Below are 26,489 nucleotides of genomic sequence, written 5' to 3'. Positions count from 1 at the left end.
GGGACCACACCAGCTCAGCTACGCTGGTGGCGGCTGGCTCAGCACTGATGTGAGGCGAAGAGAAGCTCTCAAGTCTCAGGCCTTTTCCAGACCCGCACTCAGACCCGGCTGTGCCCATCGAGTGGATCTACAGAGACACTCCGGAGGTGCGCCCAGAGGTGGGCACCTCTCCACACGTTTTCTCCATAGCTATCTATCCAGTCCCCTCACCCAACACCTGGCTGCAAAGTTCACTTCTGCTGCAACCACCTTTGCAGCGCACACCCCTCCCATCTGGGTTTTCTGCTTCAGCAATCCAGAAATATTAATGTTCCGGGTACCAAAGATGAAAATGCATGTTGCAAGGGAGGTCCCGAGGTAGTCACAGATGGCTCGGGCAGTAAAGGTACTTGCTGCCAAGCCCAGGACCCACATGGTGGAAGTTGAGGACTGAGTCCCACAAGTTGTCCTCTGAACCTCACATGAACACCATACACATACACGTGCAAATCAATATCTTACAGAAATAAAGTGTAAAAAGAGAAACACTCGGGTTTGGGGGCTAAGAACGCAGAACAAACCCAAGGTGGTGACTGAGGGGAGAGGGGGAGGAGGTGTGTGAACAGCTAAGGCCTTTACAGGTCTTCTTTCCCCAACTCTGTTCCTTCTACACCAGGTTGGTTGGTCGGTCCTTGTCTCTGGGTCACCTCTCCAGCCGGTGCATCGCCCTGGCTCCTCCCTCCCCAAGCTGCTTTGGCGCAGCGTGCTGGCTGGGAGGCTGCATCTAGGCTCCGCCTAGGTCACGGGTTACAACTGACTGCGAGTAGCAGAAGGTACTCCGTGCCTCTCGCGGCGACCTCGGGCTGTTTGGTGGTGTCCTAGTCTGGTGCGTGACTCCGCCCCCGACCCCGCGAGTGGACCGTCTTCGGCAGCCGCGCGCTCGCTCGCGCGCGCGCGCGCACACCCAACCCGTCAGTCCTCGCTTGTCACCAGCCCGGTGTGTCCAGGGAGCCCATGGAGCCGGCCCGCAGCGCGCCCCTGGGGGACAGCTCTGCCGAGGCGCTGCTGAGGGATCTGGAGCGCCAGGTGCAGGATGTGGTGCGGGCGAGCTCGTGGTGGGAGCGCCACGGGGTGGACTGCGCCATCCTTGCTCTCAGCCTGCTCGCCGTGCCAGCGGGTGAGACAGAAGCACCGGCTGCGGATGGGGGTGGCGCGCGCGCTGCCGGTGGCTGGTGCAGGCTGGAAGGGAACCTCAGGACTCCAGGATCCTGGATTCCGCCTCGATCTCCAAAGTCTAGTTGGGGGTGTCCGCCCTATGTCCCGCTGGAGGTGGGAGAAAGTCCGATGCTTGAAAGTTGTGGGGGGAAAAGTTGCGCAAGGAGTCTTGGATGCATGGGGAACGGGATGGTGGCGATCTTTTGTGTCCCAAATCCTACAGAGAGAGCCAATCCGTCCGTCTCAGGCCCTGGAGGAACCTGCCCACCACAGGCCCAGAGCTGGTCCTCTCTGCTTGGGATTTGGGGAAGTGTCTGTAGGTGGATCTGGACCTATATTTTCAAAAGACAATGAAAGATCCTAATCCCTGATCCTTCCTCTTTGCAGGGTTCCTGTGCCTACGCTTCCATAATATCCTGGCTTTTGCCACAGGCATCACGATCTTGGGTGTGTGTCATTACACACTCACAGTCAAGGGCAGCCACCTGGCCGCTCACAGTGCTCTCACAGAGTCCAGACGCTGGAGCAAGATCTTGATGATTTTCTTTATGGAGGTGAGCCTGGCAGAGGTGGGGCAGTTACTGGGCATCACTGTGTGTCCATTCACAAGGGCAGGCGGCTGCTGCTGGGGGTAGGTAGTTCCCACTGTGCAGTACAGTTTGCCTGTATGTCCTCCAAGTCCTTGAGAAAAAGTTGCCATGAGTGAGTGGTCCTGCACCCTCGTCTTTGTTGGTGGAGCGGCAGAAATATTTCTCACCTCACATTCCCTCTCCTGGTCTCCTTTAGTTACCCTCCTACCTCTCTGTAGCACTAGGCCAAAGGCAGGCAGAGTTTCTTCTTCTGGGATGCCTGCAACTGTCCAGTCTTGCTCCAGGGTTGTGTCAGCTCATAGAAGCCCCTGGGTTCTGCCACCAGAGCTGTGGGCAGGGCAGAAGCAGTTTTGTCAGTCACACTCTCCAAGTAACCTAGGTCAGGGAGACACTGCCATTCTCCGACCTCAGGGCCTAGCTCCGGCTGCTCTCTAGGACGGGTTTCCACTTGTGCAGGAATGCGGGTCAGCCCCAATTAGCTGGCATGGATGGGGTAACATCTGTGTAGCTTTTGTGGCCTTGTGCCTTGATTGGAGTCCCAGGCTCGGTATTTGCCTTGACCTTGAGGAAGGTGGTTATATATCTGGGGTTAGTTTCTTCGTGGACTCCACAAGCATGGAACACTGCCTCCTCGTTAACCCTGCGAGGGCATTGGATGAGACAGTGCATACTTTCCAGGTGCAGGGGCAGCGTGGGCTCTCTTGACGATGTTTGTGTTGTTGCTGTGGGTGCTTGTTAGCTGAGAGGCTGCGAGCCTAGCAGGGCTATTGCAGGTGTTGGCGTCCGGTTATCTGGCACAAAGGACAGACTCTGGAGGCCTGTGAACCTCAGCGGGTGCGCAGGACCCTTCCTGGATCCCCGGCTGTCACTTCCAATCCTGCTGTCTTCTCCCTTTCATCCCTCTCTTGTCTTCTTGACCCCTGCAGACACCATCACGTAGAGCATCTGGTCTTAGGCCCTGGGTTCCTTAGTGCGTTCTCCAGAGCGGGCAGCTGCAGGCATCAGCTGAGTACCTCTGGTTTTCTTGGGTAATCCAGCATTTGACAGCATTATCTTGGGGCCTAGTGGGTCTGAGCTGGTGTGGGACCAGGCTCTCTCTGATCCAGTGGCTCCGGAGAGCTGGAACAGACAGGATAGAATAGGGCTACCACTCTAGGCTGTACTCCGAATCACGTACCCCCTACCCACACCAGATGAGTTTTCTCTGAAGATGCCTTTCCGGCCTACCTGAGGGAGTCCCTACCCTGCCTTACCCAGCAAGCATTCGCTATCCTGCTGACATCACACAGGCCGATAGGCACACCCTTGGATATGCCAGGGAAGGATGTCATGCTAGAATGGCTACCAGAAGGCTGGGGACAAAGTAGAATGAGCAGGTCACATGGTTCAAGTCCTGAATTGGAGAAGGATTAACCTCTAAAAGGCCTTTAGAATGTCACGGCCAAGGATGCTCCCCTGAGTAGGACGGGAGCCAGCCATGCCAGCCACAAAGCTCTTTATTCTGTCTCCTCCTTAAACCCTCCTTGTAAACTCAGCTTTGGGAGGGGGTGGAGTCACAGCTGATCCACTAGAAATCCCTGCACCGCTTGCTGTGCCCTTTGTGGGGGATGTCACACAGGAGAATGCCTGTCACCACCCACAGGTCCCCTGTGGCACACACCATAGAGAACACAATGCCTTATCATGATCCTCATATGCTCCCTGCTGGCCTGAGGCTGTGCCCTCTGGCCCTTCTCTTACATCTCCCTGCTTGCTCACATCCAGGATTCTTGTCTGAATAAAAGCAGCCATGATAGATATTTTTTTCTTTCTTGGTGCTAGGGACTGAAAGCAGGCTCTTGTGCATGGCAAATGCCCGCTCCGTCTTTGGGCTGTACCCCAGCCCTTAACTATGGTTCTCTCTCTCTTTACCTAAATTTTTATTTAGAGAACCAGCGCAGATATTCAGTACAAAATACACTGCTAAATACAAGCTTTCAATTCGTATAATAATTGCAGATTCACAGAACATCTCTCGGTAGGGCAAAGAAGTGCAGTGCATTGGATCCATCACTCTGTTTCCTCTAAGCAATTGTATTTATGTGTCACTCAGTACCAAAACCAAGGGACCCAGTGTTGGCACGTGTGTGTGTTTAGTTCTGTGCCTTGTCATCACGTGTGTAGATTCAAGATGCACAGTCCCTACGAGTGACGTGAGCAGGCTGTGGGGAGGAATGTTTGTCATGCTCTCCAGAATTCCATAAAAGACCGCCCACCTGTAGGCCCAGCCTCAGAGAGCAGAGACAGGGTAACCCCCGAGCGAGCGAGCTATGAAGACTAGCTGTATTGGCCAGCCCTGCCTCAAAGAACAAGGTGGAAGAGCCTTGCGGATGTTTCCTGACGTCAGCTTCAGGGTGTCCGTTTGCATACTTACCCATGTACACACATCTACATGCATACATATGCATGCACACCACACACGCGCACATGAAAAATGGGTGAGGAAGTGACCTAGTCTTTCATATCAGTGGTGTAGAGCTGAGAAACCCTGGAGGACTTTTAGCAGCTGCTGAGGTGTATGGAAGCTGCTAGACTCTCACAGGCCCAGGTGAGGGGGGGGGCAGGAAGGCCCATGTGCCAAGCAAAGGGACTGTACTTTGCCTTGTAGCCAAACAGACTTAGTTTTAAAAGCTAATCTATTTTGTGACTAGGTGTCGGTTTGCCATGAGACAGAGCTTAAAACATCCATGGGTAGGGACAGGCAGTGGTGGCACACACCTTTCACCCCAGCACTCGAGGGGCAGAGGCAGGCGGATCTCTGTGAGTTCCAGGCCAGCCTGGTCTACAGGGTGAGTTCCCAGGACAGCCAGAGCTATATAGTAAGATTTTGCCTCAAAAACAGTCTAGCGGTAAATTTTCCTCCTGGGGACATCACCCAAGGTATTAGTCTCTTCCATGCCCTTCTCCAATCATTCCCTCTATGTTTTATTTTCTTCTATTAAACAGGAGCTGGGGCTGTAGTGTGCTTGGCAGAGTACTTGCCCAAGTCAGAGCCTCAGTGCCACACAAAGTCAGGCCTGGTGGTTTTTACCTGTAACATAGCACTGAGGATGATCAGGAGTTCAAGGTTATCCTCAGTTACACAGGGAGTTTGAGACCAGCTCTGGACTAAAGACCTTGACTCAAAAGAAAAACATACATAGCAGGATTAAAAAGCAAGCATAAACCGGATGGTGGTGACACACGTTTTTAATCTTAGCACTCAAGAGGCAAAGGAGGCCAGCCTGGTCTACAGAGTGAGTTTCAGTACAGTCAGGGCTACACAGAGAAACCCTGTCTTGAAAAATCAAATGAAAACAAAACAAAACAAAGAAACAAGTATAGAATTACATCACGATCTAAACTGGGTTAAAACTAGGTCACTCTGCTAATTTGATTTGTGGTAGATGAAGCAGGAAACTGGCTGGCGGCCGTTGATAGAGAGGCCTGGAGGAAGACAGGCGGGATGGAAGGACCAGGCTGGGCTGCAGGGAAGGAGGCGTTCAGGAAGATGTTGTCTGGGTGCCAACCATGCAAGAGGGGAGGAGTGGAGGACTGAGAAGACCCAAAGGCAAAATCTAGGGCTCCAGGTGGAAGGGCAGGCCACAGTGGGGCCTCTCCTGAAATGGGCCAGGACTGGGCGCAGCAGTACAGGCAGTCCTAGAAAGAAGGATGGTGGAGACAAGTGGTGGTGGCACACGCCTTTAATCCCAGCACTCAGGGAGGCAGATGGATCTCTGGGTTTTAAGGCCAGCCTGGTCTACAGAGCAAGTGCCAGAACAGCCAGGCACTTTTGAGACTACACCTGTCTCAAAAAACTGAAAACAATAAAGAAGGAAAGAAGGGGGGGGTGGTCGTTGTCCCTCAGCAGGGAGCCTGCAGGCTACAGGTGCCCAGCTCCTCTTTCGAAACCTGAAAACCCTCTGGCTGCTTCCCAGCAAACAGTCTCTTACAGCCTTGCAGTCTCTCAGTAGTGGGGCCTTAGCAGGAGGTTTGTCAGTCAAAACACTCAGATAAATTTGGGCTTCAGATAGGCCACCAGTATTTTCTTTTAAATAAATATACCCCAAATATGACATGGGTGTCACTGCCATCTGGGTTCTCACATGCTGTCCTGTTCAGGGAAATGCAAGTGCCTGAGTGAGAGTCCTCAGGGTGCTAGATGTGAAGAGAGGCTTAGCCACTCAGAATAAAGAGGGGGGCAATGGTGAGGGTCACATAAGAGAACCCTTTGAGTTTTGTCCTAAAAGCAGCAGGCCTGCTTGGGCCAGAACGAACCATACAAACCATACAATAGGGTTCTGTGTTGTTCAGAACCATCCCTGGGTTTCCCAGAGGCCTAGCATGGAGCTCCCGACACCCTCGGGTGCTGCAGGATGCTTAAACGAACAAACAACTGCATGAAAAAATAAAAGAATGAAAGTTTTGAGGGCCCTGGAGCTTAAACGAAGAACTGTCAGGAAGAATCCGTACCCACTCATGACCACTCTCAGCCTAGCTTGGGTGTTCAGGGTGTGAATTCTGTAGAGATGGGGTGCTCTTGGGTCTTCCTGAAGGCAGCCACCACAGAGGTTGGTGAGTGGTCTTTAGAAGTCACCCCGACCTTGCGGCTTCTGGGTCGGGATGAGAAAACCTCTTGGGTAAGACTTGTAAGTGGTCCTTTACATCTGGGCGTGGTGGCATGTATCTGCAATCACAGCACTCAGGAGGCCAAGGCAGGAAGACTGAAAGTTCCAGGCCAGCCTGGGCTAAATAGTCAGACTCTGTCTCAGACAGTGACAACAAATAAGGCAGTTACAGATGGAAAAGAACCCATTTTACAAGGAATGCAGCAATATGCGCTCATATTTGCTGCTCTTGGGTGGATGAGTAACGGGCGTATAAAACATACTACCATTCACCTTCCTCTTCTAGCCTCCAAATCACCCCCTTCTCTCTCTCAGGAGACTTCTTCTAAATGGACTGAGGGGCCTGGCTGGGGTTAAGAGCTCTTGGTGCTCTTGCAGAGTTCAGTTCCCAGCACCCAGGTCGGGCAGCTTACAGCCATCTTGTAACTTCAGCTCCAGGGGATCTGATGCCCGATTCTGGCTTTGGTGGGCACTTGGGCATATGTGCATACTCACAGATGGACACACCCACAAACATGCACATAGAAATCTAGTGATGAAATAGCATCAGATCAGTTTTTATTCATAGAAAAAATTTATTCATAGGGCAAAATCACTCATTGGCTCTGCAAGTGGGTACCAAGTCACAAGTCACAGCTGAGGGTCTGGGGTGTGCCTGGGACTTTGCTGAGAAGCCTCCGGGTACCCAAGGGTACCCATCTCTAAACACACAGTCCTGGTCAGGCTCCAGGCTGGTTCTGGCACTGACTCTCTTTTCTTAGGATTTTATTGCTGTGAAGAAACACCATGGCCATGGCAACTCTTATAAAGGAAAACATTTACTTGGCTTAACAGTTTCAGAGGTTTAGTCCGTTGTCATCATGGTTAGAAGCATGGCAGCATGCAAGAAGACATAATGCTGGAGAAGGAGCTGAGGGTTCTAGATCTTGACCTGCAGGCAGCATGAGGAGACTGTGTGTACACTGGACGGAGCTGGAACATGTAACAGACCCCAACACCTGCCCACACAGGAACACACTTCCTCCAGCAAGGCCACACCTCCTAATAGTGCTGCTCCCTATGGGCCCGGCAAGCATTCAGACACATCAGTCCATGTGGGTCCAAATCTATTGACACCCCTACACTCTCCAAGAACAGTTACTACTGGTCTGCAGAGAGAGAGAGAGGGAGCGGTGCCACAGAGATGGCTCAGAAAGTAAAGGCATTCACTGTACAATCCCAGTGTCCTGAGTTTGATCTCCAGAACCCCACCTGAAGGTGGAAGGAGAGAACCAAGTCCACAAAATTGTCCTTTGACTTCCATGCATGCATCATGGCACTCGTGGGCCCGCACATCCCCCCTTCCCCCCACTAATTAATTAGTAAAACAAATAAAAGGAATTAGCTTCTTCCATTACGTGGGACACCCTTGGGGTGTGAATCATACACTGGTGTGGCCAGTGGACAAGGCAGGCCTGACTCTGAGACCTGGTGTTCAGGGCATGTCCCAGCAGCCTACCCACCTCATAGCAGCTGCTATTGGAAAGCTTCCCCTCCTCCCGGAAACAGGAAAGCATCTTCACTAAAATCAGCAAAATCTTCTGGCCTGGATAAAACACTTGAAGCCTTACATCTGCACGTATTTGCATAAGAAACAGCCTAGCACCTCTTTTGCATTCTGAATGATCACTTTCCTTGGAGGAGAGAGTGGCTGCACTTGGTGACTGGATTTGGAGATTCCCATTGTGGGCCCACGTCAAAAAGAGTCACCCTAGGGAGACATTGGCTCAGTGCAGACTGGTGCTCAATGTCCCTCCGGCCTGCATTGTGGGCTCTTCAGGAAACGACCTCCATGCATCCTCAAACCACCCTCCAATCCTGGGAACCTTTCCTTGCTGCTCTGCTCTGGCTGCAAAGCGGTGTCACGAAGGCACAGCTGTTTCCCAGGCATGTCCACCCAGTGGTGGCAGGCTCCAGCTTCACCTTCACTGACAGCCTCTGAGGTTTGAGAGGTTACCTGGTCGATGGCCAGTGGGAGAGGGACAATCCAGAGACCCGACCCCCTTGTCCCTAAAGGCTTTGCAGAGCCACACCAAGTGGATGGCAGTGTGTTGATTGGCTGTGGGTGCAGAGGAGGAGGGTGCAGGGGTGATAGGGTTTGGGAAGGGTGGAAGTGTCCTTGAGGCTCCTTGGGTTTGGCTTCTTTCGGCTGTGCCCAGGGGACTCACTGCCCTTTTGGCTTCCTCTCTAGGTATGCACGGCCTTTCCTGCAGAGTTTGCTAAGTTCAATCACGTCAACCTGCACCACGGTTACACCAACGTGTTGGGTCTGGGAGACTCGAGCACGTGGAGGTTGCCTTTCCTCAACCGCTATATCTACATGCTCCTTGGACCACTTTTAATCCCCATCATAACTCCGCTGGTAGCTCTTGGTGAGTACTGGGTTTGAGTGTCCCAAAAAGACCTGTGTCACCCCTCCTTCCTTCCTGGCAGCATGGACCCTGCTTGTGAAGACAGCCTGGGAGCCAGGAGTCAAGACTGTCAAAGGCAGTCAAACAGGGTGGACAGAACCCCACTCACTGGGTGGTGACTGTGGGCAGGTAATCGGACCTGCCTGCCTCAGGTTCTTCACTTGTTCAAGGATAGTGTGAAGCTATAAGGAGACCACAGATGTAAGAGAGCTTTTATGAGGGCCGGGGCGATGGCTTAGAGGTTAAGAGGGCCTCCTGCTCTCCCAGAGGCCCAGACTTCAAGTCCCAGCATCCATGCTGCGCTGCCCACAATCCCATCTAACTTTCAGCTTCAGGGGAATCAATCATTCCTCAGGCTTCCACTTACACCCACACACTACACATAATTGTAACAGGATCTTAGAGAGAATTTGAGGAGGGACCAGTTTGTACATACCCCACACAAACCTGCGGGCTATAATCATTGCTATGGAGCAGACCTTGACTTTGGCCAGCTTGCTTGGAATTTACACTTCCTCATCCATTCAAAAGACACTTTTTTTTTTCTTCATGTTTCTAGGGTTCAACGAGAGCACCCCTCTATCTTAACACCCCTGGTTACCAGGGAGCCAGCTCACGATGGTTCCCCCTTCCATTATTTCTTGCCCCTCTAACAGAGCATTTGAGGAAGGAGAAGCTGAGGACTGCACTTCGGACACTGGCCTTCATGTCCCTGGGCCTGTATTCTCAGTATTGGCTGTTTCTGAGCGTGTCAGGCTTCCAGAGCCCTGGTTTGGCACTGGCCTGCATGCTGCTCACCAGATCCCTGCTGGCGCACCCCTATCTCCACGTCAACATCTTCCAGGTTAGCCCCTGAAGAGGGGTACTTACAGGGTTCCGACAGCAGGCTAGACCCAAGGTTTAGGAGAGAGAGGTCATCATCAAAGGAGGCTTTCCCTGGTTCCTGCCCCTCCCCTGTCACTGTGGGTCACCACAGGAAGTTGCAGTTTTAGTGAGGCCTTTGCCTGGTCCTGGAGAGACCCTTCCTGCTTTATCCTCCATTCTAAACCCTACCCATTCAAGGTCAGGTTTGTGCATCCTCCTTACTGTTTCATTCAGTTAGTCTATACAAGTACCTTCTATAGGAGGCCACTCCCAGAGTCTAGGGTATTGGAGGTGAATACGTACTTCAGCTGAATCAAGACAAGTTGATGGGACACCATAAGAGGATGAAGATATTAGCTGTGGCTGTGTTGAATGCCGGGGGTTGTTCTGAGAGATCTAACGGGGGTCTTTACCCATAGGGGAGCTGGGAGGTCTCCCCGTAGAAATGGTGCCAGAGTTGAATGCTGAACTCCTGGCTCTTCTCAAAGGCCCTCCATCTCCTGCCCTGCCCTTGGCCTGCCTTGTGTCATTGGTTGGACACTCATTTTGCTCTACATGAGTCTGACACACAGGTAAAAGCATGGCACCAGTGTGAGGCATACAGGGCCACAGGAGCAAGCAGTGGGAGTCACGGACATTTGAATACCAGGGCTCTGGAAAGAAATGCATAAGCAAAGCCCTCTATTGTCCAGATGGAGAGAGGTCCAAGTGTGGGGAAGACTCAGCCCATTGAAGGCTGAGTTAGCACTGGAGCTGGGCTAGAGCTCCAGTCTTTTACACCCCTAGGGTCCCACGGGCCCCTATATGCTTGAAGACACACCAGCGGGGTGTGACCCGTATGTCTATCACAGCACATCGGATTGCCCATGTTCTCCCCGGACAAGAAGCCCAGGCGTATTCACATGATGAGCCTGGGGGTGCTGAACCTGCCACGGCAGCCGGTGCTGGACTGGGCCTTCGGCCACTCACTCATCAGCTGCCATGTGGAGCACCACCTTTTCCCTCAGCTCTCTGACCACATGTGCCTGAAGGTAGCCAACGGTTGGGCAGGGTGGTGGGGAGTGGGAGCCCCCAGGTACATCTGAACCCGTCCCCTCGAAGGTCACCCAGGAAGGGCAGCCTGGAGCACAAATGACAATGTGGGTTTTAGATCAGAGTCACCTGGGTTCACCAAGCCTCGGTTTCCCTGTCTGTAAAATGGGAGGGGACAGGGTTCACCTTGGTGGCTTGAAATGTTTGACCGGAAGACACTTAACAGAGGGAGGGTTGTTCATCCCTTGGGCTGAGGAGGATGGGCATTCAGTCAGGAGTCTTGCAAGGATTGAGGGGGAGAGGCCATTCCTCTCCTCTGGGGTTGGGTTGAAAGACACAGAAGGTCTCCCAACACCTCAGCCCCTTACTTTCCCACGGACGGGATGGCTAGGGGCTGGACAAAGGAGAGCTCCTGAGGTGAGCAGGCCCGTGACTCAGAGGGCTCTTCTGTGACTCTTTTTCAGGTGAAGCCCTTGGTTTCAAAGTTTCTTCATGACAAGCAGCTGCCCTATAACGAGGACTCATACCTGGCTCGATTCCAGCTGTTCCTTAACTGCTATGAGGAGTTCATGGTGCTCACCCCGCCCATCACGGAGCTGGTGGGACTGCAGTGAAGGCTGGGGCCCTCCTGTGGCCAGTCCTGGCCCTCCGAACTGATGGCCCTGGGGGGATGGGTGGAGTTGGAACGTGGTGGTCTCAGGTGGATAGGGAAGTAGAGCAGGTTGTGCCTGATGTGCTGGGGGTCTCCTGCTGTTTGCTTCTCTGGGATTGAGTGTGGGCTAGGGTGCTGGGAGATAGGATAAAAGCTTCCCTAGCTGCATCGGGCTGTGCACCCCATTCACCTAGGCCTCAGGTGACTCCATCTCAGGTCCCTCTCTCTGCTGCATCTGAGCCAGGGTAGGGAGAAGGGGGCTGGTGACAGATGAGGTGGGATCCTAGTCCAGGTGGAGTGGGTACAGAAAAAGGACCAGCCTCCTGGTGCCTATGAGCCGCACGCCTCTTATGCTGCTGCTTCCTTCTGTACCTTCTGAGTCACAGTGCCCCAGGACCCTCTCCCTGCTGCCAACAGAGTGAGGTCATTGATTTTTTACTCTTATTTTTTAAGCAGACACCCCTAGCTCTTCAACTCAAGGAGCCTGTGCCACACTGGGCTCAGCAGCCCCAGGACCCATAGGATCAGTGAGATAAAAGCAAGTGTATTTCCAGAGAGGTACCCCAGAAGGGAGCAAATGCAGGCACAAAACTGGAGAAAGCTTTGCATGTGACCTTGGAGAGCTCTAGCCATCTCTGCTTTGTTCCATGTTTGGAAGGATCCAGACTGGGAGGCGACAGAGGCTGGAGGAGGTGAACTGGAACTGGGCCGGGAGGGCAGTTCCAGGGCTAAAAAATGGGGGGATGGGCGGGATGAGCCAGGAGAGTTGAAGATGAGGCTTGGCTGGGTGGGAACATGAGGGAAGCACTGATGCCAAACCTAGGAGGAAGCCCAGCTGGGGGACAACACTGTGATACAACCGAGGCAACCGAGAGAGGCTGGGGGCCCGCCTCAGCCAGGGGATGGAGCAGAGGTTCCCAGTTGCACCCAAGTGGAGACTGAGGGAGGGGCAGATGCGGTTAGACCTGCACCAGGCCAGGACAGTTAGTTCATAACCTAGCCTCTCACCTCAGCCCTACTGACATTTTATTTGGCTGCTTCTTGGCAGGCTGGGATGACCACTGACTAGACCGTGATAATCAAAAGTGTCTCCTGATATAGCCAATTGTCTTCCAAGTGGGAAAATAACTGTCCTTGATTGAAAGCATACAAGCCATTCTTTGAGCGCCTAATTGCTTTTTCAGTTAGATCACTGGCTGGAAGGGTGTACTGCCCCTTTCAGCCAAATGCTAGCAGAAGGGAACCCATGGGATGGGCAGGCAACTGGGAAGACTGGCCTTTTGGGGTCGGGATGTGCTATCTTCACCTGGCCCTCCCCTCCAGCTGTGGTACTTGGGTGGCCTTTCCCTTGGGCTCCTTCTGGTCATGGCCTGACTTGGCAGTGGCTTCTGGCTGCTGTTGACCCCTGGGTGCTTGCTTCTCTGCCTCCCCAGCTCTGCTCAGAGTTCCTCTTCACATGCTCTTAGCTCATTCCTTTTGAGTGTGTCTGTCCCCTGCTGGGAGGTTCACTCCACAGCCATTTTGGATCCAAGCCACCCTCTTGGAATGGGGTGGATTTGGCAGTTGCCACCACCTCCTGCTTTATATGTTGTCGCTGCTCATTTGAAATGCATTAGCACTTCATAAGGGGCCTTAAGGTCAGAGAGTGCGATTTATCGAACTGCAAATTCTCCCTATCAAAAATGCAATGTCAGAAAAGGGTCCTGGCAGCATACCGTAAGCTAATGATTAAAACTATCCAAATATACCACCAATGACTCACTGTTATTGATCTCGGCCAGAAAGCGGTTCATTCCAGGGCAGCAGCTAGAGGCCTTCATATCAGACCTGACTGTTCATACATGTGCACACCAGGGCTGGTCACTTGGTTTCTCTAAAATGTGATCATCTGTTTGTCTAAGGATGTGGGCAGGAGAACAGAACTCAGAGAAGGCATTAGGAGCACACAAAGTACTTCAGGGCTCTGTGGAGCCCTGAGGTCTAACGTAGAACCACAAAAGGGAGCAGCAACACTGTTGGCCATGATCATAGCCAATGTTTGCTTACTACAAATGCGGATTTCTTTTGTTTTTTTTGAGACAAGAGTCTCACTATATAGCTCTGGTGTGTCTGGAACTCACTAGGTTGGTGGCTGGCCTTGAACTCAGAGATCCACTTACTTTTACCTCAGTGGCCCTCAACCTACTTAATGCTGAGACCCCTTAATACAGTTCCTCATGTTGTGGTGACCCCCAACCATAAAATTGTTTTCATTGTTATCACATAACTGTAATTTTGCTACTGTTATGAGCCCTAATGCGAATATCTTATATGTGGATATCTTGATATGTGACCCATGTAAAAGGGTCATTCGAACCCCCCAAAGGGCCCTGACCTAGAGGCTGAGAACCACTGCTCTTCTTCCACTTCCAAAGTGGGATTAAAGGCACCCCACCAGGCCAGGATTTTAATCCAATGGCATCTAATTTTGATCTTTAGAAGTCAGAATTATTTTTTGCTTGTGTTATAGAGAAAAAAAAGAAGTTGAGTTTAAACCTCTCCCTATCATGGCTGTGAAATTCAGACCAGGGATTTGAATTCAGCGACTCCGGATTGCATGCTGTTGACCCTCAGAGCCGAGGCTTCTGGCTGGGAAGCTCTGTAGGACTTTGCGTGTCGGAGCCTGAATTTCTATCCTTTTCTTCTACATGACAGGACAATTGGTGAATTTATCATTAAGGTTTCTTTTTTCTCAGACAGGGTTTCTCTGTGTAGCTCTGGCTTTCCTGAAACTCATTCTGTAGACCAGCTGGCCTTGAATTCAGAGATCCACCTGTCTCTGCTTCCTGAGTGCTAGGACTAAAGGTGTGTATCACTGTACCCAGCAAAGATAAATGCTTTAGGGACTGGGGTTGAGGCTCGGTTGGTAGAGTGCTTGCCTAGCAGTCAATAGACCCTGGAGTCACTGCAAAGACAGGGCTAGTGGCACATGCCAGTAATTCCCAGCCGCCAGTGGTTGCTGACACAAGACGAAACCAGTGAAAATCATAGCACAGAAGGGTTTCTACTGCTGTGAAGAGACACTATGACCACAGAAACTTTTAGAAAGGAGAACATTTGGGCTCAGAGGTTAAGAGGTTAAGAGGACTGGCTGCTCTTCCAAAGGTCCTGAGTTCAATTCCCAGCAACCACGTGGTGGCTCACAACCACCTGTAATGAGATCTGGTGCCCTCCTCTGCCCTGCAGGCATACATGCAGGCAGAACACTGTGTACACAATTAATAAGTACATGTTAAAAAAAAAAAAAAGAAAAAGAAAGGAGAACATTTAATTGGAGCTGGCTTAAAGATCAGAGAGTCCATTATCATCTTGGCAGGAAGCATGGTGGCATACAGGCAGACGTGGTGATGGAGAGGGGCTGAGAGCTTTACATCTAAATCCTCAGGCAGCAGGAAGTGATACTGGGCCTGACTTGAGCATCTGAAACCTCAAAGTCTGCCTCCAGTGACACACTCCCTCCAACAGAGCCACACCTACTAACAGTGCCACTCCCTATGAGCCAATTCCAGCCATTTTCAGTCACAAGCCCCTAGGCTCACTGAGGTTCTACTGACGGCAGATGTTTTCTAGGGGGGAGGGGTATGTGTGAGTCAGTTTTCTTTAAGGTGTGGCCCCTGAGAGGTCCACCATGCCATGAGTGTATGGGCAACACAAACTACAGTCGGTGGATTATTTAAAAAAAAAAAAAAAAAAGACATGAACTTTCAGTTGCAGGGTGGATCTAGGAGAGATTAGGGGAGAACTAGGAAGTGAATGTGACCAAAATACATTGTATAAAATTCTCAAAAAAGTAATATATATATTAAAAAGTATATATATATAATATATATTTATATATATAAAAAGTAATATATATATTAAAAAGAAACAAACATGGTAGTGTACTAATAAAACTTTACCCATACTATGTTACCATTTAAGATGGTTTAGTGGTTGAGAGCACTTGCTGAACTTGCAGATGATCAGAGTTCAGTTCCCTGAACCTATGAGAGATGGCCCAAACTGCCATCTCTCCAGCTCCAGTGGTCCCAAAGCCTTCTGACTGCTAAGGCACCAGCACTTATTAGCACGCACACACAAAAAAACACACACACACAGGCACACACACATATATGCCACATACGCATAGGCACACATATAAATGATATATTATATATAATACATATAAATTATATACATAAATGTTAGATGGTGGTGGCATATGCTTTTCATCCCAGCACTCACTTGGGAGGCAGAGGCATGTGGGTCTCTATGAGTTTGATGGCAGCCTGGTCTACAGAGTGAGTTCCAAGAGAGCCAAGGCTACATAGAGAAACCCTGTCTCAAAATATAAAATAAAACACAACAACATATATGTAAATAAATAATTGCTGGAGAGATGGCTCAGTGGTTAAGATTACACACTGCTCTTCCAAAAGTTCCGAGTTCAATTCCCAGCACCCACATGGCAGGTCACGACTGTCTAATGCCATCTTCTGGTGTGCAGATGTACATGCAAAGTACTCACATACATAAAATACATTAATAAATTATTTTTGTGGGTCACTAAATAGGCCTGTGGACAGCATCTGGCTTTCCTACTAGTCTTATGGGACAGGCTTAAAACACAGTGACATACCAGAGGGTAATATTTACCTCTAAATAAGAAAGTGGAGGAGCCAGGTGGTGGCACACGTCTTTAATCCCAGTACTCAGGAGGCAGAGGCAGGCGGATATTTGATTTCAAAGGCAGCCTAGTCTACCGAGGAGTTCCAGAACAGCCAGGGCTACACAGAGAAACAATGTCTTGAAAAACCGAAAGAAAGGAAGGAAAGAAAGAAGGAAGGAAGAAAGGAAAGAACAGAGCGGAGGACTCCTGGGGTACTCACTGTACTCTGATCCTGGGTGTCGGTCACATTATTATATTCTGTGATCTCACAACCCATCGAGCTATGATTATAATGTGTGCACTTTTCTGTATGTTAAACTTCAATTAAAAATAATCTTTTTTTTCCTTCATTGTTGTTGTCATCGCTGTTTTCTAGATGGTTTCTCTGTGTAGCCCTGGCTGTCCTCACTCTGTACATCAACCTGGCCTCAAACTAGAGATCTGCTGGGATTAAAGATGTGTGCCATCACAGCCTGGCTAAAAAAAATCCTAAAATAGTGTAAAAAGTATGAAATATAAAACTGGGTTATTCAACTCCTACACAAGGCTCCAACAGAGCAGCCTAAAAGTCAAAATGGAATCACTTACCATGAAGTTCACCATGCTAACACCCAGCCGTTTATCTGGTCCAAGAAATCCAGATTATAGTCAGGCCAGTCCAGCCAGTTTCAGTTGGTATGATGCCATTCCCACTGCCACTTACCTTTCACAAAAGAAGTGGTATGCTGTTTTGTGAGACCAGGTACTACTCTCCAGCCCAGGCTGGCTCTGTTGCTGAATTATGAAATAGAAAATTAAGCCAGGGGCAAGGGGTGCAATTAAAGGGTAGAGCAATTGCATAAATAAGCAAGAGTCAACATCATCCTGTGGGGATGACTGGATAGGTTAGTCTTCCAAGGAGAAAGACCCTCAGGGAAGCCTAATGTTTGTCTGCTCAAAGGCGAAAACAGATCCTGTTCTTATTTTAATTATATTTTTGGTGTTGCGATCAAACCCAGAGTCTTGTTCACATTAAGCAAACACTCGGCCATCCTCAGCTCCTGTTCTTGCGTAGAAAATATTTGTGGGTCGGCAAGAGGATAAAGTTGCCTGCCCCCAGGCCTTCCATGAGTCTGAGGCCCAGGAACCTCAACTCCTACAAGAACCAACTCCTACAAGCTGTCCTCTGCCCACCACATACCACATGAACGCTGTGGCACGTGGACACCGGCTCTTTGTAAGTAATAAAATATGCAAATATAATAAAAATGTGAAAATAGATATTGCTTATAAGCTTTTGCATCAATTTTCTTTTTAAACATGCAGTGAGAATACGCACGATTTACCTATCGTGAGCTTTTGGGTGGCCCCTTAAGTTCGGCACCTACGGCACTGTCTCACCCTGATCTGCGACTGCTGGACCGGGGTTGAAGGTCAGGCTCTGTGCTCAGTGCCCAAGAAGAACCTCTTCGCGTATTTTCTCCCCTAAAATGGGAAGAAAGTGATAAGAAACAAGCTCTTGAGAGTTTAATATTTCTCCTGCTCTGACACGCACAACATTGGGGCCACAGCAACTCAACCCTCAGACTTTAGAAAGAGTCCGGAAAGGGTGACAGCGGAGACGTCCATGCTCTGAACCCCTGATTGGCGGGTACAAAAATCACTCCTATGAAAAGGCAAGGACGCGGAGCATGGCGTCATCAGAGAGCGACTAGCTGTACGTAAAGTAAGCTCCTTTCTAATTGGCTCACTTTTCCAAGAGTGACTTAAACAGCAGAGGGGATTCGCGTTTCTTCAAATCTAGACTTCCGGCCACTGGAGAGACGAGGAAGACGGGCGAGAAATGTGTTAAGTTTTTGAGGCTGGGACGTTCGGGGGCGGGACTTTGAAAGCTGGGGGCGTGGCTTTCTTTGGGGGCGTGACTATCTCGGAGAGCGCGGTGTAGCCTCAAAGTTGCGCTTGCTTTGAGCGAGCTTTAGGGCGGGGCTAAGTGATGGGCGGGTCGCAGGACCAGCGCTCGGCATTGAGGAGTCACTTGCGAGCTGTTCTGTCGGCTGGTTGCTGTCCTAAGCCATGGCTCTGCGCTCCTGGCGCCTGTGGCACTGGTTCGCGTTGCCAAGGGTCCGGCCCTCTCTCTTCAGGAGCACTTCGAGTAGGAGCTGGGCCCTTGGGGCTGCACCAGGGCGAGGGGAGGCTTGTGATCGAGAGGGGGGGTCCGATCAGAGCTGAGACAGGGCTGGAGTGGGACGAAGCTGAAGGTGTCTGCTTTTGCGGGAGAAAATGGGAGTGGTGTGAATGGAAGGGACTATGCGATGAGGTGGGAGGCATCCTGGGTCAGACACGGGTCAGTAAAGGCTAAAAGGATAGACCATGAGGTCCGCGTGTGTGATGCGAGGTGAATGGGAGGTGACAGGGAAATCCGAGGTGAGGATATGAGCAAGAGAGTTCTGTGGGGGAAAAGGGATAGAAAAAGGGGAAACGTGGTGTGGATATGAAGACGTGGGACCACACAGGGGATCACAATAAAAATGAAGTGCGGTGCAGGACAGCTTCGTAGGGGTAGAGTCTGGCCAGGCTATGCTTATCAGCATAGCGTGTTCGTGGGTGAGGTACGGGGTTCCGGATAAAGAATGCCTCTGGCATTCGGAGGAAATGTTGAAGCTTTGAGGAGTGGAAAGAGGAAGATGCAGGTGAGGGTGAAAGGCAAGCTGCAGTTGGACGGAATTGGTCTGGGGTGGTAAGAGAGCGTTTATTTGACCTCGCTGTCCCCTCCTCTGCCTAGCCCCGCGCTTCGGCCAGCAGTTCTCCACACAGGAGAAGACCCCTCAGATCTGTGTAGTTGGCAGTGGTCCAGCTGGCTTCTACACAGCCCAACACTTGCTAAAGGTAAGTCGCTCCTTCCAGGCTCCTTCCTCGCCATTCATTTCTTGCTACAGTTCTGGGTAGGCTCCAGCCCTTTGGTTTGCCTGATATGGAAGGGTCTCCCAGCTCATCTAAGTGGTGTCCTTTCTACCCGATTCCACACCTGCATCTGACGCTCCACCCTAGGTCCTCAGTTGTGAGAGAAATGCGTTGGTCCATGGCTGGTGGCCAGTGACAGATGGGCAGCTGTCCCTGCTTTACCAAGCAGGGGGGAAAAGTTTGTGATTTTGTTTTTTTTCAGTCTTAAGGGATGGCTTTAGCCTCCCCTTGTTTTCTTTTATATTTCTCCATTTCCAGCTCTCTACATTTCAGGGCCATCTTGTTCTTAGTTTCACTGCCCTGCCCACAGCCCTAGCTCTGTCCACAGCCCCAGCCCTCCCCACAGCCACAGCCCTCCTGATGCCCATTCATTCCTGTTAAAGGCCAAGGTCTCAAAGCTTTCAGTATTAGTTTTGTCAGACAGGGCCTCAAGGCTACCAGATGCACAGTTTATCAGATGTACAAGGCTATCTCAGGTCTTAAGGCAAAAGAGGAAGCGGAGCGGCTGGAGAGAAGGCCCCTTGGTGAGGGATGTTGGCTGTCTCACAGAGGACCAGAGTGTGGGAGTTGGGTTCCCAGCACCCACACGGTGGCTCATCACTCAGCTCTAGGGGATCCAACGTCTTCTTCTGGCCTCTGCTTGCACCTTTATTCATGCACAGGCACACACATACATAACTAAAAATAATAAAATAAGTATTTTTTTAAAACAGAGTAAGGGATACCAAGATTGACTGAGGGGAGACAGTGTTTGAACTTTAGAGGGCCTTATAATATCTACAAGACAGGAGAAAGGACGATTATACTGACAACACGGATAGATATTTGAAAGGTAGAGTGCCCCACTGGCCTGCTTTCCCTGGGGCTGACACTAGGAAGGTCTGTCTCATGGAGACCTCTGTGGAGAAGTGACCTGTGCATGACTCTGCAGCTACTTACAACAACGCACCCAGGTCAGCGCGATCAGAAGCTGGCTAGAAAATGTACGTTTGAGATGCACTGGAGGCCACGCGTGAGCTTTGGCCTGGATATGAAGTGTCAGCCTGGAATGCAAGGCCACTTATGAAGGACAGCCTGGGCTCTGGGCTGGAGACTCGGGGCGGCAAGGGTGGATTGGTGGGTGGTGTGGTTGGCATTGGGCTGGGTTTCTTGGAAGGGGTGCTGACTGTGTTAGCTGAGGGTGAGGGAATAGACCTTGGCATCTCCTCAGTGGGCCAGATCTTGAGCTGCAGACACGTGGGTGTTTTTTTGCTTATGGGCCTGACATTCTAGCTTGAGGTGGCTGCTTTTCAAAGTGTTTTAGAGCTCAAACTAGGCCTTGATCCAGTGTAGAAGGAAAGGTGTCCAAACTGCATTTTGTGGAGGATGTGAGACTACAATAGCAGGAATGCTTCAGACAGGACGAATTATGTGGGCAAAGGCTAGAGGAAGGAGAATGGGCCTTTGGCATCAGCCCAGAGCCTGTTCCAGAAAGTCATAGAGAGAAGGGTGAAGAGGTGAAAGCTAGGGCTAAGGAGGCAACTGAAGCCCAGGTCACAAGGTGCCTAGAAACCACCCTAGACTTGGGTGGCTTTCTTTGAGCATCCTCTCCAGTCCCTGCTGGAGAGGTCTTATTTAAATGAGTGTTTCTGGGCCCAGCTCAGATTTAATCAAACTCTGTGACTGGGAACCTCAGAATCAGTAATTTTAAGCAAACACCCTGGGGAATTCTGGTCCTCACCGATAAAGAACCTGGCGTAACTGAAGCATCCTAAGCACGGGGGTGAGTGGGGATGTCTCACTGGTCAAGAGCGCATACTGCTCTAGAACACGATCTTAGTTTGGTTCTCTGCACCCAAGGCAGGTGGCTCACAACCACCTGTAACTCCAGGGGCTCTCAACCTATCTTCTGGCCTCCTCAGATGCACTTCTGTGCATATGCTCCACAAACACATACCCATAATTAGAAACATATTGAAGAAAGAAAAAACAAGGAACCCGCCTTTGGGGACCCAACACAGGGCCCTGTGAATGACAGAAAGGCATTCTACCAGTTCGCTACAGCCTCAGCCCATTTTTCATGTGGAATGTTCTCTCTGATGGGTAGCCTGTAGCAGGGCTGTTAGCCCAGAGTGCAAGAGAGTGGAGGGAAAGGATATGGGAGTCACAAGACAAGGTGAAAGGGGAAGGTGAGTGCTGTGGCTGGAACTCCAGGGGCTAAGGTGGAGGGGGGTGTTACAGAAGTAGAGGGGAAAGGGTAGGGGACAAAGAATGGACTGAGATGAGCGGACTGAGGTCTGGATCTCAGATCTGAGTCAGATCCCGAGGTCTCAGGATGGGAAAGAGATAGGATGAGAGGAGGGGGAGGGAGGATAGAGAGGCCACATGAGATCTACAAGATTTGCAGCCACAGGAGTAGGTAAGACTTCCCAAGGACATGACTCTGTGTCCAGGAGGGACAGAGAACTCCAGGCCAGAATTGCTTCAGACACCATCCTTTATAGGAAAAAGCAACAACTGGCGGGAGGAGAGAGAGGAGGCTTCTTGGAAGATGGATCTGTGTGTGAGATTATTGCTACTGTAGAGGTAGGCTGGAAGAACCTTGTGCCCAGCAGGAAGTCTCCCTCTGAAGCGGATGGAGTGGAAGACGGAGACGGTGAGGTCAGGTTGTGTTAGGGATGGCCAGCAGGCTAAGCAGTTTGAACTTTGTCCTGCAGCAGTAAGAGCAGCCCGGGAGGTTTTGGAACAAGAAACGACTGTTGCTCCTGCAGCAGTCACAGTTGTACCGACCCTGGGTGAGTCACTGTGTCCTCACGCTGGGGAGCCCCAGGCTGAAGGCTTGGGCCTGACTCAGTCAGCCTTGAGTGTGTGGTGGGACATTCCATCCAAAGAACCTTTCCCTATGACACAGCAGTTAGGGGTGCTGCTGGGCCTGGCTCTGTGGCTACTGGACTTCATGGCATGAGCTCTTAATGGAGCTTCATGGGTTCAGTTTCCATGGAGTTCGAGAAGGTGATTTGGGAGGCTGCCTGTGGGCTGGCCAAGGATAAAAGAGGCAGATGGGCTGGAGGAGCTGGATTTGGGGCAGGTGGCAGAATAGAGGGAAGCAGGATTTGGACAAAGGCCAGGCGAGGTAGGCAGGGAAGCATCTGCCGTGAGTCCTGAGCTGGGTGGAATAGGTCAGGGCACAGGGTGGTGTTGCCCTGACTACTCTCCCCCGATTCTCTCACCATCCTACCTTTCCCGCGCTTCCCAGTTCACAGAGGAGACCGAGGCCCAGGCCTGTTCTGGGGCTTACCAGGCCCACGCTGTTGGTGGCAGCAATTCCAATCTCATATCCTCCCTACATCCTGCAAAGTGCTCTGGGAGGACAGGTGACATGGGGCAGCTGAAATAGCCAGACTTTTTCTAAAGCTGGGAAGGCCCGCTGCCACTCCCCCAGCCTCACTTGCCCCAGCCATGCTTCTACTCTCTGTCCCCACATGCCTCAGCTCTGCCCCCATTCTCTCTCCTCACATGCCCCATCTGTGTCTCTGCTCCCTGCCTTGGTGACCCCTGTCCCAGGGGCATCATCCTGAAGATATAGAGCTAAGGCAGGCTCTCAGATCGCACGGCCAGCATTTCTAGAAGATGAAGATTTCCATCTGACCTGAGGATGAAGTCCTGATACTTCCAGTTCCTCAGTTTCTCTGTTGGAAGACCTTGGGGTGTAACTGCTTATGCTCCTCCAGAGCCCTTACCTGGGTGGAAGGAGAGCTGGGACCTTCCTTCCGCTCCTGGATGGTTGGAACCAGTCTCCTTGGCCATTGGAGCCGAGTTTCCTTGCTGTCTGGGAAAGGGAAGGGAGGCCCTGGGGAGGGGGGGCCGCAGAGCTTCCCCCTTGAACCCACCGGCTGTTCTTCTGCCCCAGCACCACACCCAGGCCCACGTAGACATCTATGAGAAGCAGCTGGTGCCCTTTGGCCTGGTGCGCTTTGGCGTGGCACCTGACCACCCCGAAGTAAAGGTGAGTGTCTCTCGGTGTGTGAGGGTGGTGCTGGAGACAGTAAAGATGAGGGCAGAAAGGCTCCCTGACATAGTAGAGTGACCCTCGGCTCTCTGTGGTGGGACCCAGGCTCCATCCTGGGGATCATGGAGTGAGAGTGGTACTGGCGCGCTCCCAAGAGCTGCCCCAGCTTCTAATGTTCCTCTCCCCACCCTGCCTGGCAGAACGTCATCAACACGTTTACACAGACAGCCCGCTCGGACCGCTGTGCCTTCTGGGGCAATGTGGTGGTGGGCAGGGATGTGTCGGTTCCAGAGCTTCAGGAAGCCTACCACGCCGTGGTACTGGTGAGTTGCCCACATGGAGGGGTGTGGATGTGAGAGGAGGGGCTGCAGTATGGGCGGAGAGGGCTGCTGGGAGGCAGAAGGCTGGTGCTGAGCCCTTGGGCCTGGGTGGGGGCTGCACTTTTCCTCAGAGTTATGGAGCAGAGGACCATCAAACCCTGGAAATTCCCGGCGAGGAGCTGCCTGGGGTGGTCTCAGCCCGGGCCTTTGTGGGCTGGTACAATGGGCTCCCCGAGAACCGGGAGGTGAGTTTGAGGGGCAGCTTTGTTGCTTTGGGCTGGAGTCAGGACATCCTTGAGGTGTTAGAGTTTGAGGTCAAGGCAGGGAGGACCAAGCTGAGGAGATGTGAGGCATCAGTGACTGAGGCAGGTCAGCTGTGGAGACCTTCTGTGGGGCTGAGGGAGAGGGCGGTGGGGTAGAGTGAACCACCTAGGGCAGCCTGAGGGCCCAGCAGACATGGCCCAAGGTGTGTGCAAATGAGATTAGCCTGAGTGGAACTGGAGACAGGGACACCCTCTCAAGACCTTCCTCCTCCAGCTGGCGCCGGATCTGAGCTGTGACACCGCTGTGATTCTGGGGCAGGGGAATGTGGCTCTGGATGTGGCCCGGATCCTGCTGACGCCACCTGAGCACCTGGAGGTGAGGGGTCAGTCAGAGGCTGAGGGGTGGAGGAGGGAGCACGCTGAGGAAAGCCTGCCCTGCCGGTGCCGTCAGGTCTCACCCCTCCAAACAGCCCCGCCATGTTTGCTGCAGGGGTCTGGGCAGATATCTTCACACTTCCGTGAGCAACTGCATTCGCACACACGTCCTCCCTGTTTGGACCGTCTGGACTGACCTCCTGCTAGTTAAGAATTAGCATTCCTCCCTCTTTTTGTTCTTGGCTCAACTAGTCCTTCTGCCAAGAGGTCTTCCAGGCTGTCCTGTGTGGGTGTTTCTTCGGTGATATGATCTCAGCTACTAGTCACCTTTACTTCATGGCCTTGCTTCAATACTGCATGTATGGTCTGTGATAAGATTCTATGAGTATCTGTCTCCCCATAAAATAAGGGCTCTGTGAGGCTCCAAATTAGCCTGTTTGGCTCAAATAGACTGCCGTCGCCCACTTAATGCGCTTGTCCTGTCATGGACATGTGATAGACTGTCAGTAAATGCTTGCTGGGTGAAGAGTCGGTACCTAGGAGCCATTTACAGTGCTGGCGTCAACACTCTGTGTGGCCACCAGGGGGAGCAGCGGTATAGTTTTTGGGGCGTTGGCTTTATCTGGATCAGAGTGGAAGCTGGACCCCTTTCCCAAGTCAAGCACCCCCTTATTCATTCATTCATTATTTTAGTTTTCGAGGCAGGGTTTCTCTGTGTAGCCTTGGCTTGCTTTGTAGTCTAGTCTGGCCTTGAACTTGCAGAGATCAGCCTGCCTCTGCCTCTCTGAGTGCTGGGATTACAGGTGTGCGCCACTGCACCCCACTTCCTTCCCCTTTTTTGAGTCAGGGTCTTATTATGTAGCCTTAGGTGGCCTGGAACTCACTATGTGGATCAGGCTGGCCTCAAACTCACAGAGATACGCCTGCCTCTGTCTCGTGTTCTACCGCCTAGCCCCAAGAGCCTCCCTCCTTTTGTGCCAGAAAACAGACATTACAGAGGTGGCTCTGAGGGCCCTGAGGCAGAGTCGGGTGAAGACTGTGTGGATAGTGGGCCGGCGTGGACCCCTGCAAGTGGCCTTCACCATTAAGGTACTGGATCTGGAGGGGGAGGAGCCAGTGTCCCACGTAGAGGGACCCTGTGTGTGTTGGGTTGCTGCAGAGCCCTTAGGCATAGCTGCTTCTCCGGGTGGAACAGGGCAGTGGGCAGGGCCCCAAGGCTAGGGGGTCTTTCTCCACACTGCTGATGGTTTCTCCCACCAGGGGTGAGCTCTGGTGGGTTCAGGAGTACTCAGTTCTGGACCAGACCTCCTCCCTTACTCCCATCCCCACCCTCAAGGAGCTTCGAGAGATGATTCAGTTGCCAGGAACCAGGCCCATTTTGGATCCTTCAAATTTCTCAGGCCTCCAGGACAGAATTAAGGGTGAGGGGCCAAGTCCAGCCTCCATCCCAGCTCACAGGAAGTGGGTGTCCTAGGTTAAGTGAGGCTTGGGGGAGGGGGACCAGCAGGAACAGGCCTGAAATGTTCCATGTTGCTGACAGATGTCGCCCGTCCAAGGAGGCGGCTGACAGAACTGCTGCTTCGGACAGCCACGGAGAAGCCAGGAGCGGAAGAGGCTGCCCGACAGGCAATGGCCTCCCGGGCGTGGGGCCTCCGCTTTTTCCGAAGCCCCCAGCAGGTGCTCCCCACATCAGATGGGCGACGGGTGGCAGGCATCCGCCTGGCAGTTAACAGGCTAGAGGTAAGTTCATATTACCCAACTTCCCCTTTTTAGGCCTCCTCCTTGCCAACCGGCTGTTCTTCCCAACAGGGTGTCGGCGAGTCCACTCGGGCAGTGCCCACGGGAGATGTCGAGGACCTCCCTTGTGGGCTGGTGCTGAGCAGCGTTGGATATAAGAGCCGCCCCATCGACCCCAGCGTACCCTTTGATCCCAAGCTCGGAGTCATTCCCAACATAGAGGGCCGGGTTATGAAGGTACCAGGTGAGCGGGTCTGAGGAGGCCGTGTCCCCGGACCACTTATTCTACAGTGATGTCATCTGAGACACAGCTCAGGAGATAAGCCCAGTTCTGGAACATAGCCCTCCCTCCTCCTGCGGCCTAGGGCAAGTTCGCAGGCAAGCTGGGACATCATTCAATAGAAGTTCACTGAGGCCTGTCCTGGGATCTTGGCGGGAGATAGCCCTGCCTGCTCACCTTGTGCCCTCCATGTTCATTCATTCGGTAAATATTACCAAGGGCCTGCTGAACTGTGGTGCGCCAAGTCTCAGCTCATGTCCCCGGGGAGCAGCTCATCCACAAGGAAGCTGAGGAAGGGAGGATGGCATGGTAGAGGTAGAGGCAGGCAGATCTGAGTTCAAGGCCAGCCTGGTCTACAGAGTGAGTTCCAGGACAGCCAGGGCTACGCAGCAATCCTGTCTCAAAAAACCAAAACAACAACAAAAACCACACACACACACACACACACACACACACACACACACACACACA

General features: G+C 51.9%; 2 protein-coding genes across 3 annotated transcripts in view; both read left to right on the top strand.

Moving 5' to 3' along the window:
• The first annotated feature begins 802 nt into the window (after window positions 1-802).
• Fads6 (fatty acid desaturase 6) lies at window positions 803-13,178 on the top strand. Its single transcript, XM_055592095.1, has 6 exons — window positions 803-1,156; window positions 1,582-1,748; window positions 8,661-8,841; window positions 9,537-9,724; window positions 10,596-10,775; window positions 11,241-13,178. Exons 1-6 carry the CDS (start codon window positions 994-996, stop codon window positions 11,388-11,390), a joined length of 1,029 nt encoding a protein of 342 aa, XP_055448070.1. The 5' UTR covers window positions 803-993; the 3' UTR covers window positions 11,391-13,178.
• Window positions 13,179-17,905: 4,727 nt separating this feature from the next.
• Window positions 17,906-26,489, top strand: part of Fdxr (ferredoxin reductase) — a 9,376-nt gene continuing 792 nt past the window's right edge. The window contains exons 1-10 of one of the 2 annotated variants that reach the window (XM_055592094.1): window positions 17,906-17,941; window positions 18,877-18,980; window positions 22,945-23,040; window positions 23,244-23,366; window positions 23,495-23,608; window positions 23,901-24,002; window positions 24,983-25,090; window positions 25,338-25,422; window positions 25,542-25,741; window positions 25,811-25,982. In XM_055592094.1, the coding sequence (XP_055448069.1) occupies window positions 17,938-17,941; window positions 18,877-18,980; window positions 22,945-23,040; window positions 23,244-23,366; window positions 23,495-23,608; window positions 23,901-24,002; window positions 24,983-25,090; window positions 25,338-25,422; window positions 25,542-25,741; window positions 25,811-25,982 (1,108 nt within the window). In that variant the 5' untranslated portion in view covers window positions 17,906-17,937. Of the gene's footprint in view, window positions 17,942-18,007; window positions 18,247-18,876; window positions 18,981-22,944; window positions 23,041-23,243; window positions 23,367-23,494; window positions 23,609-23,900; window positions 24,003-24,982; window positions 25,091-25,337; window positions 25,423-25,541; window positions 25,742-25,810; window positions 25,983-26,489 lie in introns of those variants that run through there. The other variant, XM_055592093.1, reaches the window with a different exon arrangement.

Source organism: Psammomys obesus, unplaced genomic scaffold (assembly GCF_907164565.1).
Source record: "Psammomys obesus unplaced genomic scaffold, mPsaObe1.curated_primary_1811, whole genome shotgun sequence".
In the NCBI taxonomy this organism is placed as follows: domain Eukaryota; kingdom Metazoa; phylum Chordata; class Mammalia; order Rodentia; family Muridae; genus Psammomys; species Psammomys obesus.
Note: the sequence above shows the minus strand (reverse complement) of the source record. Positions and strands in the feature narration are given on the sequence as shown.

What these genes read in the sequence shown, in the direction of transcription:
- Fads6 (XM_055592095.1), top strand. Translation starts at nt 994, where the DNA reads ATGGAGCCGGCCCGCAGCGCGCCCCTGGGGGACAGCTCTGCCGAGGCG. An exon ending in TGATGATTTTCTTTATGGAG is followed by an intron (nt 1,749 to 8,660) that starts GTGAGCCTGGCA and finishes CTTCCTCTCTAG; the next exon opens with GTATGCACGGCCTTTCCTGC. An exon ending in TCCACGTCAACATCTTCCAG is followed by an intron (nt 9,725 to 10,595) that starts GTTAGCCCCTGA and finishes TGTCTATCACAG; the next exon opens with CACATCGGATTGCCCATGTT.